This window comes from Typopeltis vanoorti, chromosome 2 (assembly GCF_054136105.1).
Source record: "Typopeltis vanoorti isolate ZY-2024b chromosome 2, IOZ_Tvanoo_1.0, whole genome shotgun sequence".
In the NCBI taxonomy this organism is placed as follows: Eukaryota; Metazoa; Arthropoda; class Arachnida; order Uropygi; family Thelyphonidae; genus Typopeltis; species Typopeltis vanoorti.
Window position 1 is genome coordinate 120586066 of NC_143550.1, and position 16045 is coordinate 120602110.

General features: G+C 35.3%; 1 protein-coding gene across 1 annotated transcript in view; it reads left to right on the forward strand.

The window, feature by feature from the left end:
* The window catches only part of Elp5 (Elongator complex protein 5), a 69894-nt gene that overhangs the window by 47181 nt on the left and 6668 nt on the right, over nucleotides 1–16045 (forward strand). The window contains exons 6-7 of the mRNA XM_090412872.1: nucleotides 5553–5636; nucleotides 11987–12078. Of these exons, the coding sequence (XP_090268998.1) occupies nucleotides 5553–5636; nucleotides 11987–12078 (176 nt within the window). The remainder of the gene's footprint in view (nucleotides 1–5552; nucleotides 5637–11986; nucleotides 12079–16045) is intronic.

Below are 16045 nucleotides of genomic sequence, written 5' to 3' on the forward strand. Positions count from 1 at the left end.
TAAAACACCTTATGGCAACTTGTTTTGGCAAAATACTTACAAGCTCTGTATTACTAAATCTTGGTATTTCTAATTCTAGCCGAGCTCCCACTGACGAGACCTCAGTAAAGGTCGAAACCGGTCTGGGTAGTGGCCCCTTGCCTTTAATACAAAACATCATACATCCCCTTCTTGGAGATGTGTTTTGGCATTAAGGGTAAATATTAAGATTAGTGATCGGAGCTTGTTCCACCTTTGCCACGAGTTGCCCTGGTCCTGCACTACCTGTGGGATCAGTTAGACTTGCATCAATTGCAGGTGCAAACTTGACTTTTTGTTTGCTTACTTGGGAAATGGAGTAAAACCAGGTTTAAAATTACTTGGTATCTTTAACATATTTATACCCAAGGTAAAAATACTTTCTACATTTATATCTCCTCCAGAGATTTTTAATTAATAAGGTTAAAACACCTTATGGCAACTTGTTTTGGCGAAATACTTACAAGCTCTGTATTACTAAATCTTGGTATTTCTAATTCTAGCCTAGCTCCCACTGACGAGACCTCAATAAAGGTCGAAACCGGTCTGGGTAGTGGCCCCTTGCCTTTAATACAAAACATCATACATCCCCTTCTTGGAGATGTGTTTTGGCATTAAGGGTAAATATTAAGATTAGTGATCGGAGCTTGTTCCACCTTTGCCACGAGTTGCCCTGGTCCTGCACTACCTGTGGGATCAGTTAGACTTGCATCAATTGCAGGCACAAACTTGACTTTTTGTTTGCTTACTTGGGAAATGGAGTAAAACCAGGTTTAAAATTACTTGGTATCTTTAACATATTTATACCCAAGGTAAAAATACTTTCTACATATATATATATATATATATATATACCACCCACCAACTCTATCCTTGAGCACAATGGTTGCATAGTTGCTGATCCAACAACAATTGCTGACACACACTGGGAGATTTTTGCTAAAGCATCAGCAACATCTTTTTTATTCACCCTCCCCCAAGTTGCTCAAAAAAGAAAAGCAGAAAAACAACAAATTCAGTTTTCTGAAGAATACAACAGGCCAGTCATTAAAGAAAAAATGAAAGCCGTTTTGCTTAAATGCCATCCAACTGCTGTTGGACCAGGTAAAATCCATTATGAGATGGTAAAACATCTGTCATCATCATCATCATCATCATCCATGGATCAACTGTTGCATATTTCTGGGTACCTGGCAAAAAGCAATTATAATTGCCTTTTCTAAACCAAGGAAGGATCCAAAATTCCCGAATAATTACTGTCCAATTGCTTGTGCAAGATTGGAAAAAATGATTAACTCTTGTCTTTTAAGGGGTTTCTGAAGAGACAACCTGGCTTCTGAAAATATCATTCTACTACTGATCATTTCCCTGGATGGAGGCATCCATTACAGGTGCCTTCCTAAAATGCAAGCATTCTAGTATCGGTTTTCTTTGATAAAACATATGACACTGCTTGGAGTTTTGGAATATTGAAAGACCTACATAATTTTGGGCTTAGAGGGAATCTCTCTTTTTATCAAGAACTTCTCATCTAATTAAGTCTTTCAAGTTTGAGTGAGACGTGCTCTCTCCTAACCATATAACCAAAAAAAGGAAGTCCACGAGGTTCAGTTTTTAGTGTCACCCTTTTTTGCAGTCAAGGTCAACTTGACAATAATATTAGAACAACTTCCTAAAACAGTAAGTAATGCCCTCTATGTGGATGACTTCACTATCTTCTGCCATTCATGTAATATGAGAGTCATAGCAAGACAGCTTCAGTAAGCCATTGACCAAAATGGGCACTTGCAAATTGGCTCAGATTTTCACAGCAGAAGACAATTTGTGCATGCTTTTGCTGCAAACAGTCCTCATCCTGACCCAGAACTTTAACTAGGACAATCATTAATCCCAGTTGCACCAGAAGCCAAGTTCTTGGGACTCAAATTTGGCAGCAAACTGAGTTTCCTCCCTCGTGTATGGCAGTTATGTGAGAAAGGAAAAAACTGATTCAACACCCATTCTATGCATCCTGTCCTCCATCTTCTGGGGTGCTGACAGATGTTCTTTGCTTCATTTCTACAGGGCATTGATAAAATCAAAACTTTATTATAGGTCCCAAGTCATCACTATTGCAACTGAAGTATGTCACCTCTTCCTAGTCTATACATCAAGGCAAATAAACTGCCTTGAGCAATTTTCATTTGCCAGTCATGATGACTGTCAACAGACAGCTGTTGCTTCATCAACAGCTGTTAGTTATATGCAATGAAAATAACATCCCTGCCAGAAGACCACTCCACATGGCCAACTATTTTTTGTCCACAGTGGGAGAGTCTGTATAACACTCGGTGGGCCACCATAAATCCCTTTGAAAATGGAAGCTCTCTACAAGCTGTAGAGATTGCAGTAGACCACATAGCCCAGATGTCACTAAACATACATGCATGCATGCATGCACCTGGAAGTCATATATATATATTATATTAGCACATAGCTTTTTCTTTCAGCAAGCTACCAAAAATTTCTATCCTTCCGGTGTCTACCAACAGGTCTTTGATGCTTATGGAACTGAATACTCTGATTTTGTGCCTGTCTACATGGACAGTTCATAATCTAAAGATCTAGTGGGATCTTTATATCTAAGCAAATTCCACTAGAGTGCACCAACTTTGCAGCTGAGCTGTATGCGATAGTGCTTGTGCAAAAATACATCAGATTATATGCTACCAAATGTGCATAATATATTCAGACTCGAAGTTATTTTCAGGCAATAGTCTAGAGCAGTGGTTCTCAACCTTTTTCCACTTGTGTACCCCTTTTAAACCCATTTTTATAAATTGTACCCCTGTTTTTAAAATAGCTGTTTTTAAATACTGACACTTTTGTTCAGTGCATTTTGTTTACTGATTTTTTTTTTTTTTTGCCATTACTGATTATTTTTCATGTACCATGTACCCCAGGTTGGGAACCGATGGTCTAGAGCTACAAATCTAGTTCTTTTTTGAATCCAACACAACTTCTTAGTTATGGAAGCTACGCTTAGATATATGCTTTTGTTGGATTCTAAGCCATGTTGGGATGAAGAGAAACAAGGCTGTAGCTAGATTAGTTCATTTCTCAAGCATCCGCCATCTGCCTGTCCTACACTGATTACCAGACACAAACCTCTATGCCAGTGGCAGTCATTTTGGAATAGAGAGAGAGAAATAATCATCTCTAAAAAATTAAGCCTCAAATTAAATTGTCAGTCTAGGATGTGTAGTGTGTGAATAGGGTAAGTTGTAATTACTCGGCTCCTCAGTCATTTCACATGCTCCTTCCTATGGAGAACTTCCTGTGTGTGTATGTTGTAATGCCAGACTCGCTATTCATCATATTTAAAGTGAATATTGTCATTCATGAATGAGTGCAATTATTATTTTAGTCATATTCATAATCTGTCTGAGCTCTGACAGATTTACACTCAAGATGTACACTCAAGCAGATTTTATTATACTGAACAAATTTCTTGTTACATTTTTTATGGTATATCGTCATGATTTACTCTCAGGCGTAGACCAACACTTTTTACTGCGTAGGCATTTGGAACTGAAATCCTATGGAATAGATTGGTTACTGCTTATTCCTGGAAGTATCCTGTCTGTAGAAGCATGTGTTCACAGGGCCTGTTTGCAGATAAACTGGGGAGAAAAACCCTGCGGCCCATACCCAAGACCGGTGTTGTATCGCGTCTTCTTATTCACACTTATTTTAAACCTTTGTTGCTTTATCTCCGTAATACACTATCGGGCAGCACGTGGTACCTCTGAGGGACAATGGAATTTCCTCGAGATAGAGGCAGTACCAGAGTATCAGTGTCTAAGGTTTACCTCTCGTAAAACGCCAAGAAATTTATTTGTTCTGCTGCGCCACTTAGCGCTATTAGATTATTAATATCAACAACCAAGAGGTAATCTCAGGACAGTACTTAATGATGCCTATTAACTCTGCAGACGTGGCCAAAATATACCCTTTTCAAATATCCCGCATAGGTTCGCATTAATATTTTATAAGCGGTGCATCGGATTCCAGAAATCACAGAAAGTCTTTATTAGAATCAAAAGCAAGGTTTATTATACTCAAAGTTGATACACATAATAACATAAATTAAAATCCCATCTTAAGGGAGTTCCAGACAAGGTATATAAAATTCAAACACTACTATTACACTTATAAAATATTATACAGTAGCTTCCTAAAGTAAGAATTATATTAACCTTCGCTAATGCATTAATCATGTACTATTATCACAATCGGCCTAAGACTCCGTAGCTCTGTCAGACTACACAAGATAACATTCATATCTTTCACAATCTCTTTATATCATGCCAATTCTTTACTCTAAACATATCCTTAATTTCATTCAATATAAAAGCGATCTTAAACACAATGACAGATAGTAAGATTAATTTCAATATCCCTCTAAACTGATAGCAATACAATCTTATCCTATATCATTAATGTTCCTTTTCCTATAACATATTAACATGGCACAAATCTTTCACTCAAAATCAGTGTAACACAAACAAAGTCTACTTATCTTCCTTTATGGTACTTTATGGCATCATAAGTTCACAGGAGACCGGCCTTCTGTGGATGGCCAGACTTGCTTCTTCCCGCGGAGATACTGCCGCTAAGACCTGCGACTGCCTATCGGGATCCGTCCGACATCGAGGGCACTCGCACCCTACGCCACCACGAGAGGGGAACACCGGAGATCGTGAAACAAAAGGCCTTGTTACAGGGTTGCATGACCCTTATATTTCCCTTATTCTTCTCGGCGATTCTCGCCCTTTTCGATGTCCAGCCAACTCACACGTGTTGCTACGTCATAGCGTCCATATCTCTCCCCTGCTATTGCACGTACGCTGACGTCACGTTGTTTGCTTGGGGCGAGCCGCTTCCTCGCGATACGACTCCGTAACCTTTGGACCTGACTCCCCCCCCAACTGTTGAATTTGTGCTTACATTTTATAATTCTTTTATACATATTTCATAATGCTCTGCTAATGTTTTACACTTTCAGTATTGAATTAACCACATTCGTGACTGGCACAAAATACATACTTATTTAATCTTTTCATAACAGAACACACTTGATTTACATATACATAATACTTAATTTTCACTTAGAGGCAATTTACTGTATTTATCTCATTCTTTTGTTTGGAAAAGCATGTTAGATTGTGATAAGATAGGAGTTCATAAATTTCCACTCTATCACAATCTAACACCGGCTAACTTGGCTATGTCTGAGAAAGATTCTAAGCTCCTGACATCAGCGACAGGAATCAAACACAAGACACTCCTTTCCCACATATGGTTGCAAAGCGCACAACCACCCGGCTAAACATGCGGTATGGTATATAAAAGACGTTAATTTACATTATTTTTATTTATACCCTTTTAATATCTTTTTCCTTTTTATTTATGATCTTTTTTATTTCATTGGTCATTTTATAACTGATTTTTATCTATATCCACTTATTTCATATTTTATGATTTTTTTACAGAAAGTGCTCTTTACTGTAAACAATTTCTTTGATTTAGAGGTGAAACCTCTTGATAATGATAGAGAAAAAAATCTTCCAGGAAAGGTAAGTAAATAAAAAATAAATTGTAAAAAAGTTTAGTTTCATGTTATGTATTTTTTACATGTTAACATTATTAAAGTGTTAAATTTAGATAGATTAAAAAAACAACTCTGAACTGTGTCTTCAGTCAAGATTTCTTTCTTTAGAATAGCACTAGCTTTGGACAACTCTTAGCATATATTAAATTTAGTTTAATCCTTTATCCAAGTGTCAGCAAACAAAGTTTGCGCCTGAAAGTATTTTCAGGACTGGAGTAAGGTGGTACAACACCGGGCAACTCGTATACCACCTTACCCCAGTCCTGAAGATACTTTCAGGGGCAAACTTTGTTTGCTGACGCTTGAATAGAGGATTAAACTAAATTTATTATAGTCTAACCAAGTGAAAAATAAACTTTCATCTCTTAGCATAAACATAACATATAGTGGTCACTCACCTCCAAAAAAAAAAATAGTTCGTCTCTCTCTTTCCTTGGCTCTGGCTTCCATAAGTATGGATGATACTTCATGTCCAGAGAGGTATCTGCCAGAACCCTCTTAAAAATGTCACTCATTAAAGTTGTTCAATAACAAAAAAAGGTGACAAATATCTGCCATCAGTATTTTTATGTTACCACAGTTGTCTTTAAAATAAAGGACAAAGGACAAAGTGGTAAACTTTGTCACCACCTGAAAGTTTTTGAAAGTTTATTTTTCACTTGGTTAGACTATAATAAATTTAGTTTAATCCTTTATCCAAGTGTGAGTAAACAAAGTTTGCACCTGAAAATATCTTCAGGACTGGGGTAAAGTAGTACAACACCAGGCAACTTGTAGCAAAGGTGGACCAAGCTAACATCACTCCTATCTCAGTATCTCCAATAATGCAAAACACATCTCCTTGCGGATATGTATAATGTTATGCATTAAGGGAAGGGCCACTACCCAGACCAGTTTCGACCTTTATTGAGGTCTCTTCAGTGGGAACTAGGCCCAGAAGTGGAGATACCAGGCAGAAACAATGGCGAGGTCATCTTTACCTATAGGAGTTGCCAAAAGGTGTGCCATCTTTTTATTAAATTACTCTGGATTTAGAAAAAGATGTTGAAAGTTTATTTTTCACTTGGTTAGACTATCATCATCATCAAATTCCTGCCATGTACCCTCAAGGGGTGTACAGGAAATGATATAGTACCACATGAAAAAAATTACATCATTATTAATTTCCTATCTACAATTTTCGTCCAAATCAGTCTATTACTTGTCAAGACTCCAACATTATCAGATCTTATATTTCTATCGTCTAAGGCACTTTGTACCATATCAATCCACCTATATCTTGGTCTTCCTCTGGGTCGTTTTGCTGCCAACCTGGCAGAGAACACTTGTTTTGCTAATCTTTCTTTGCGCATTCTGTTTAAGTGACCATACTACCTGAGATTAGCTCTGCTAACTCATTCCTGGATGCTGACAATGTCAAGTTCTTTCCTAATATCCTTGTTTTTAATATGATATTGCCATTGATGCCATCTGTTCACGCTTATAATCTTTCTCAGGACTCTCGTATCTGTGGTTTCTAGTCTTTGGTCAAGTGTTTTACTTCTGACCCAGCTCTCAGATCCATAAGTTAAAATATAATAAATTTAGTTTAATCCTTTATCTAAGAGTGAGCAAACAAAGTTTGCGCCTGGAAATATCTTCAGGACTTGGGTAAAGTAGTACAACACCAGGCAAATCGTAGCAAAGGTGGACCAAGCTAACCTCACTCCTATCTCAGTATCTCCCAAAATGCAAAACACATCTTGCGGATATGTATAATGTTTTCAGGTGCAGACTTTGTTTGCTCACACTTGGATAAAGGATTAAACTAAATTTATTATAGTCTAAACAAGTGAAAAATAAAATTTCAACATCTTTCTCTAAATCCAGAGTAATTTAATAAAAAGGTGGTACACCTTTTGGCAACTCCTATAGGTAACGATGACCTCGCGATTGCTTCTGCCTTGTATCTCCACTTTTGGGCCTGGCTCCCACTGAAGAGACCTCAATAAAGGTCGAAACTAGTCTGGGTAGTGGCCCTTCCTTTAATGCATAATATTATACATATCCGCAAAGAAATGTGTTTTGCATTATGGGAGATACTGAGATAGGCATGATGTTAGCTTGATTCACCTTTGCTATGAGTTGCCCGGTGTTGTACTACTTTACCCCTGTCCTGAAGATATTTTCAGACGCAAACTTTGTTTGCTCACACTTGGATGTAGGATTAAACTAAATTTATTATACCTGAAAGTTTACCAGTGTGCATTCTGCTACTCTAGGTCCACAGAAAATCTCTTTGCCTAAATCACTTACCTCTGGACATTTGCCATGGAAACATATAGAAAAATATGTATGGTCTGGCAGAGAGAACTTCGAATATTGCCATCTTATAGTCGTTGATATGGCAGCCAGTATCTCTCAGCATTAACTCTGTGTAATTGTAGATGGCTTTAGAAAGTTTTTTCACTTGGTTACAAATTAAAAGCTTAATTAAGAAGTTTGATTCAAGTGTAAGCAAACAATGTTTGTGCATGAAGTACCTTCATGACTAGACTACTTGTATATAGATGCTTGACTCGACTTCACATCAGTTTCCCATAATGCAAAAGCACACATCCTTTTGGAAGTTTATATGTTGCTAATCATTATGGGAAGGACTACTACCCCAGAACAAGAATATAATTTCTTGTAAAGTTTAATTTACTTTGCAACAAAGAAACTTTTTACAACTCACTCTAACCCATAGTATTGTAACTATTAAGTGATACACCTTTTTACTACTTGTATGTGGGAAATATATTACTTTTGCATTAATTCAACCTTTGTATCTTCCTGGATCTGTCTCCTACTGATGAAACCTCAATATAGGTCAAAACTGGTCTGGATAGTCGCCCTTCCCATAATGCTTAGCAATATGCACTTCCAAAAGAAAGTGTGTACTCTGTTTTATAAGGGGTGCTGAGGTAATTAATGTGAAGTCAATAGCTTCTACATAGAAATAGCCTGGTCATGAAGATGTTTCATGTGCAAACTTTGTTTGCTTACACTTGGGATTAAAAGGATTAAATAAGAATATTACTCCTTGTCAACTTTAAGGTTACTGCTTCAGATTTGTCTACCAATACAGGAGTTCCTTGGAACTACAGATAGGAGAAAACATGACCTTCCTACGATCTCAAATCCTATCCATAGTTATTTATGATTGTAGGAATGCCATAGCATTGGAGACCATTGTCAGAAGGGTGCCAGTTACATGATATATTAAGTTATTGAAATTGTTACACCGAAAAAAAAGTGTGTAGCTACAAATTTGCCAAGAGCACCAGTAACCTAGCTACACTAATTTCTTTGCTGTTCTTCAATGAGTTAAGAACATAGTTAACTTCAACTGCCTGAACAAGAGTCTGGTCTTGTTTCATGCAAAAATAACACTCCATTTCCTTTACATTTAATAATATCCAGCTTGTAAGGCAAGACCAGATCACTCTTCAAATACTACATCTGTAGCTTCCTCAGCTTTCAAAAACTTGTCATTATTTTCCACTCAAGAAATTATTTTATACCTGTCCAGCTACTAACTTTGTACAAATCTCATATCTTCTAAGCCTAAAAATATGCTCTCATTTGGATGACAAACAAAAATCAGCCTAAATTCTTAATGCTGTCCAAAAGAGTTAAGCTAATTTGATCACTCTCAAAGATGGCATGTTCTATTATGTATTTTCCCCAGGTATTTCAACTGGTGCTGTTTTTCTCTGTATACTGTAATAACATAACAAGAGCAACTACCCAACAGCTATTTACAGTTCATCTGCTTCTCCAGTGCCTGTTTTATTCCATCTGCTATTTTTTTCCCTGGAACTGCTCATGTTATTCCCCAATAATTATATAATAATAACCTCCAGTTGCTCAAAATTAGCCAATTCCCTCTTTTAATTCTTGGCCATATGGCTCCAATTTACTATAAGTAAAATACATTTCTCATATGTGTGTGTGTACAACCCATATATAACCAGGAAATGCAGTAATGCCAGATTTTTCAGGCTTATTGTGGGGATGTAAGATTGGTGTTCCTGTAGTCGTTTTTCAACTGAATGTCCTGTTTGTCCAAAGTACAAGGCATTCACATTGAACTTGGTAAATACCAGAGAAAGAGAGAGTGTTTATTTTTTTGTAAAGGGTAACCAGGAGAAGATTTGGTTTATGGAGAAGAAAGAAAGGATTAAACTATCTTTTCAGGACCTTTGTAATTCAGAGATGCAATGCATGGAATGGAACTCTCTACAATTTTAGATATTGATAAATTCATTTTTTCCGTTTTTATTTTGGCTATGTTTGTTTACAGTTGTTAATTACTAATGTCCTCTGTTCCTGTAGGTTCTTCCTAATAGCAACATATGACTGACCAGAGCACTTTCTTTCTTGCTCCATATAGCTTTGGTTCTCATTGTGTGTTTTCACTCTGATGAGATACTTATCACAAAATATTAGTGGTTTACAATAAAGTCTTTATTGCAGTACGTAATTTATATGTATAGTTATTTAATTACCTGTTGTAGGGTGGCACTCCAACACATGCCATTGTTCTTGCTTCATCTTGTAACTGTGCTCTTGCATGCACTGGTGATGGCCTGTTAGTTTCAGGCCAAAATATTTGCATTAAAATTCTTAATTCTCGTAAATATGTTTCTAATAATTGTTACTATATCACAAGTGCCATTAAAAACTTGATAGACAACATATAACTGTATAAAATAAAACAAACAATTTAGTGAAGATACTTGTTTTGAAGTCAGTGAAAACATAAATTGACTGTGCTAACACTTGATTGATGTAAGCAAGATCTATCATAATATACTGGTGTATGCTCAAGGGATGTCACACTTTGATAGTCCAACACAATACTTTGACTAATTTCCTATTCAACTATCTTAAATTAGCTCTGCTTGCACATTTTTAAATGTTAATTATTCCAGGTTCTTCTTTGGTTCATTCCCCTAGTTTTCCTCCGAACTGTCATATTTGGGCTTTTCAGTCTGCAAGTTGGACAGTTGGGCTGAACACTGTCTTGTTTTGGCTGATCTCCCTCTGGTTCACTGGAAATTTGTTGAACTGGTTTCCCACTTTACTTGTCTTAATTAGTTGCAGTGTATGTTTCGATTATCTAAGTTTACTAAGTTGAAGGTTTTTTTCAAAAAAGACAAACTATTAAAATAATTTCATACTTTGGCTTTTTATTGCAAATTTTCAGATCAATTATTTAGTTTGGCTAAAGGTTCTTGAAGAAAATTAGAGAATAATGTCATCTATAAAACCACTTTCCCTAATATACAAACCTTAAGATTATTAATAGTAATGCATAACTGTGTATAAGGTATATAAGGCAGCAAGAAAAACTGTTTACCCATTGCTGCCTTATGTTTTTTTTTTTTTTTTTGAAATCAGCAAAACTTAAATAGATCCTTATTACTACCACCTTCATTTCTCCACTATTTCTTTGAAGATAAAGATCAAAAAGGCAACTTCTATTTGGCCTATTTATTTATTCATCTCCATTTTTTTCCCCAATTATTTTTATAGCCTTTTCTTATGTGTGCTTACATAAATCTTTCCTAGAACAATCAATAATTCCTTACTATAATTATCCATTGCTTTATTTTATGTTTTATAAATTGGTGCACTGAGAGCTTTTCTAATCTTTGTGGGATTTTACCAACTAAAACTTTTATACCAGTGTATTTCAGCATTTGTACTAAGATCTGCCCTTCTACATTTCATGTTTCTAATGGTTTTGTATACTTCAATTATTGATATGTACTCTGGATTGAATTCCTCCTGGTTATCTTATTTGAGAATTTTTCAAATTAATCACTCCAAACATCCAAAATAACTTCATCTTCAGTTTTAATATCACTTTTATGATCTTTGATTTTTTATATGGTATCCATTACTATGCTTTCTTAGTAGCATCCAAAAAAATGTTTCCACCTTGATATTTATATTCTTTCCAAAATCATTCTGTTACTTTGTTTAGCTACTTTTACTAATTCTTCTCTGTATTCTCTAAAAGCATATACTGCATTAATAGTCTTGAACTGTCTATATGATTTCTTCTTTTTCATAGACTGCTTTTTAACTTCCTGTGACTACCATATTTTTTTATTCTTATTTTTTACTGCTCTTCATATTATAATAATTAATTTGCATTTGAAAATGCTTCATTGTAGACAGTGTTTTAAAAGCCTAGCTGTGCAGTGTTAATGTTTTAGCAACTTATAAAATATAAGTATTTAAATTATTCAGTAACAATAATATTTATAAATTTTATTGCAGAAACCAGACCCAACAGCTAATTTGACTTTCAACTTGACACTGAAAGATGATGAGAAAATAGCTAGAGAAAAACTAGTTCTCCCATATGTTGGGTAAGCTATGCCACAACAAAATTTTTGAATTTGTGTATGTGTGAAAATATATATATATATATATATATATAATCTAAAATAGTTTCAATTATATTTCATAATCATTATCAATTTTATAATCTATAATTTCATTTATTTTATAACTTGCATATTCAGATATAAATTAGTAATATCTAATTTACACATAATCATCTATCATGCCTTTAATGTGGAGCATGAAGATGCCAAAATTTTAGAGATCCACATGTCCATGAGCTGCAACCATTACTTTCACAAAACAGTTTGTTACCCGTGTAGGTGTTATCCATCCATGAAATCTGTTACTCAACATTATCAGAAGTGTAGACAGAGAAAGGGGGGTGGGGTTGTTAGCTTGAATATGTACTAATTTTAACTTTACCCTTATTAAAAATATAATAATTAGAGAAGAAACACTACAGAAGTGTAAATAACATGAACTTTAAAAATTTGACATCACTGAACTGCACAATAAATGTTTGCAGGATGTGTAGAGCCCAGTATAGGTAGGATCATTACACATTTTCTGTATATGTCCTTTGGGCACAAAATGCCTTGATCTTGAATCCCAGACATAGGTAACTTGATTCTACTTTCAAATTAAAGATTAATTAGCCCACCACATACAAAAATAGTAGAGTTTTTCTTGGTCCTCACCTGCTTTGGCATTATCTCTAATCAATCAAATAGTAATATTTTCTCTGAGTACAAAGGAAAATAATGTAATTTTCCAAATATATACATATCATACATTGTTAACTTAATTTGAAAATGAATGCAAGTGACTAAATTCAGATAAGATATAATGCAAAACTATCATCACTGCTCATCCTTAATATTATATCAGGAATCAAAGAAGTATCATTAGATGATTTTTTCGTCAGATGGCCTGGTTTCCCAAGTTTTTATCTCCACCAGCAAAGTCTGGGATGGAATTCCACTGTAGCATAAGTTTATGAATGTTTTTAGATATCAGGTGATTTTTTGTTGCTTGGTGGAAGCCTGAAGGGGCTTGAAAAGTGACATGTTTAGCCTGTAGGAGTGGGGTTTCTGAATTATCTAACCCTTATCCTACCATGGTACTAAATATGACATAGGTTTACCCTGTCATGAGTAGAATTCACACAGGAAAAAAGAAACAGCTAAATTTCTGAAATCTCTATGTATTTTAAAACTCATTGTCTGTGGAGAAAACTGAGCTTCTCCAATGAGCACAGCAGTTGTCTCACAATGGGCAATGAAAGCCATCTACCACCTAGACATTCAAAGTATCTAAGCTACAGTGGGATTTGAACCCACATTCTATTGATGGGAGAACACCTACACTCTCAACTTGACATGCTGTCAAATTGTGAGGATGCAATTGAGAATTTTTACAAAGTTGTTGCACTACCCCAAACGTAAGAATTATATTTAAGGAATGAAAGATTTAGGATTTGTTATGGGACTGATATTTGTATAGGTGAATGAAAACAACCTGGGTGCAAACACATCACATTGTCCGTTCATCAGAAAAGGCAAGAGGTATATGTGAAGGGCAAAAATTTCATGACAATCAACATGCAAACAAAAAACTTACGATCTTTGCACTGTTCACTCAAACACCAAGATTCCCTCTTTAATTTCCTGTAGTACAGCCCACCAATATATATCATGCAACCTGCATTCTCTTTAATCTTACATTTGATGATTGCCAATCTATCATGCAACCTGCATTCTCTTTAATCCTACATTTGATGATTGCCAATCTATACAAGTCCTCCTGAAGGGTATATCATTTATTCTGTACTGTCCAGTCCAACTTTGCATTCTTAGCAAATAACTGAATCATCATCAGTGATATTATTAATACCAATTAAGTAGCAAGTAGCCATAATTTAACAAAGTCCTCTTTGACTTTGATCAGCACACTACTTTTTGATATATGCTGCATCTTTTGCAAAGTCTAGTAATAAATTAAGTTCACTAATACATCAGAAAATAAAAACTATGATGTAATTCACTGTTTCATTTGTTCATAGGAATTAAAACAAAAATGTGTGAAAAACTGACATTACCATATCAGTTCTTCACATGTTCTTCATTAACATGCTGATATCCCATCCCTTCGTTACTGTATTTATATTAAGATTTTATTTTTTAGACATTGTAATGTCTACAATGCTGCTATTCTACTCCCCATTTTTAACTGGATGCCACTAAAGTCATTATTCAGTTCAACTACTTTTATTTCATTCTCACTGACCCTTCCATAATCACTGTTTCTGTTACTTTATGTGACAAAGGTACTCCTGATTTCATTTGGCCTATGTAGCTAATTTTCACTCAGAATTAATCTTTGTTTTGTACTGCTTATCACTTTTATTCCTCTACTCATTCTATATCATGCACATCTTTTATGTGGCTATTGTTTAATTATGCCATTAATCCATTTAACTTCTATCCAGTTTATTATGGATAGAAGTTAAATGGATTAACTTTTTGCCATTATTATTATTAGCTTTGCTCTTTTCTCCAAATTTAGCCAAAATGTTTTGTATGTCTGACAGTGATTTCCCTCTATTTAGATCCCCAACAAGGACCAACTTTTCTTTTTCATTGTGTCAGCAGCTTTCTCTAATGCCTCAAAAAATTCTTCCACTATTACCTTAGTATTGTATGTCCACAGTTCATAGAACCCATTCTTGGCAGATTGCCAAGAATAGTCAATTCATGCTGAAGGGAAGAAAGAAATAAAGGATGTACGAATTGGTCACCAACACGTGAAATCATGTGCTTTATATGTAAAATTTTCCAACTGTTATATAAGCAAAATAATTATCACTTTAAAAACCACAACGTTCATAAAAGAAAGGTTAATTTTCTGATGTAATAATAAACAACTCATCCCACAAGACTGATTGATTACCCTTTTATCAGAATGGATTCTCCTTCTAACATGCGCATGTGTCAAAGGGTCTTGCATCTGTGGGCGTACAGTAGAACCTTCTGTGGCACCATAGGCACAAATAAGTCTCATTGTCCTATTCCCCATTCTCTACATCACTCTACTTGATATTGCCTACCATTCAAGAAGATTAGCCTTATATTTAGTGTTCAATACTATAGCTGCTACTCCTTTTCCCTGATTGTCTTTTTTGTTTCAGTCACCACTATTATGTCTATCTGGTACCTATCCATTTCTTTGCCATTCAGGCTTATGTTGATAGTACTGTTCTTGAACACTGGTGATGCCGAGTTGGGATGTGTTTCAGGATTTGTTCCAGTAGCTGACTTTTTGCATTTTGTCCTGGTTTTGTGTGCATATGTGTCTCCCAGCCATGCAAGGTTGTAAACTTATAGTACACTAGCACTGTGGATTGGCTAGGGATTTTTATATCAGGAGCGAAAATTCCAGGTGTGCAATGCTCATCCACGGAATATCACCGATATTATATTTTTGCATTTATTCCTGTTAAAGACTCCACTAATTTTTTCCAGAATTCGCATGATTCCTAGAAGTAAACATGATATATTAATGCTTCATGAAGAGGACACTTTGACATGTAAACATTGCATCACATTTGCATTAATAATCTGGGTGTGCATTCAAAATACATACACCTTTGCACCCTTTGAAAAGATGTACAGATAGCGTAGTGAGTCAAATTCTTAATGTTCTAGTAGTTTTAAACCGCTCAGAAGGCAAGGTAGGGTGAGACAATAGCGCCTAAATGCTGTGATTATCAATCAATCCAATTGAATGTTGTCATGAGTTGCTGTTTCTATTTTCTGAGTTTCATCTGTTTTGCATGCGTGAAGTGTGAACTATGTGGTAGGCAAGTTTTTAATATATAATTTTTGATAAAATGTATAGCTTTTTTGCCCATATTTCCAATAGGAAACAGTATTGTAGTTGAAAGAGGTAAGCCTCATCCTCTGCTTCCAAATTTTACACCTTTGAGTAATT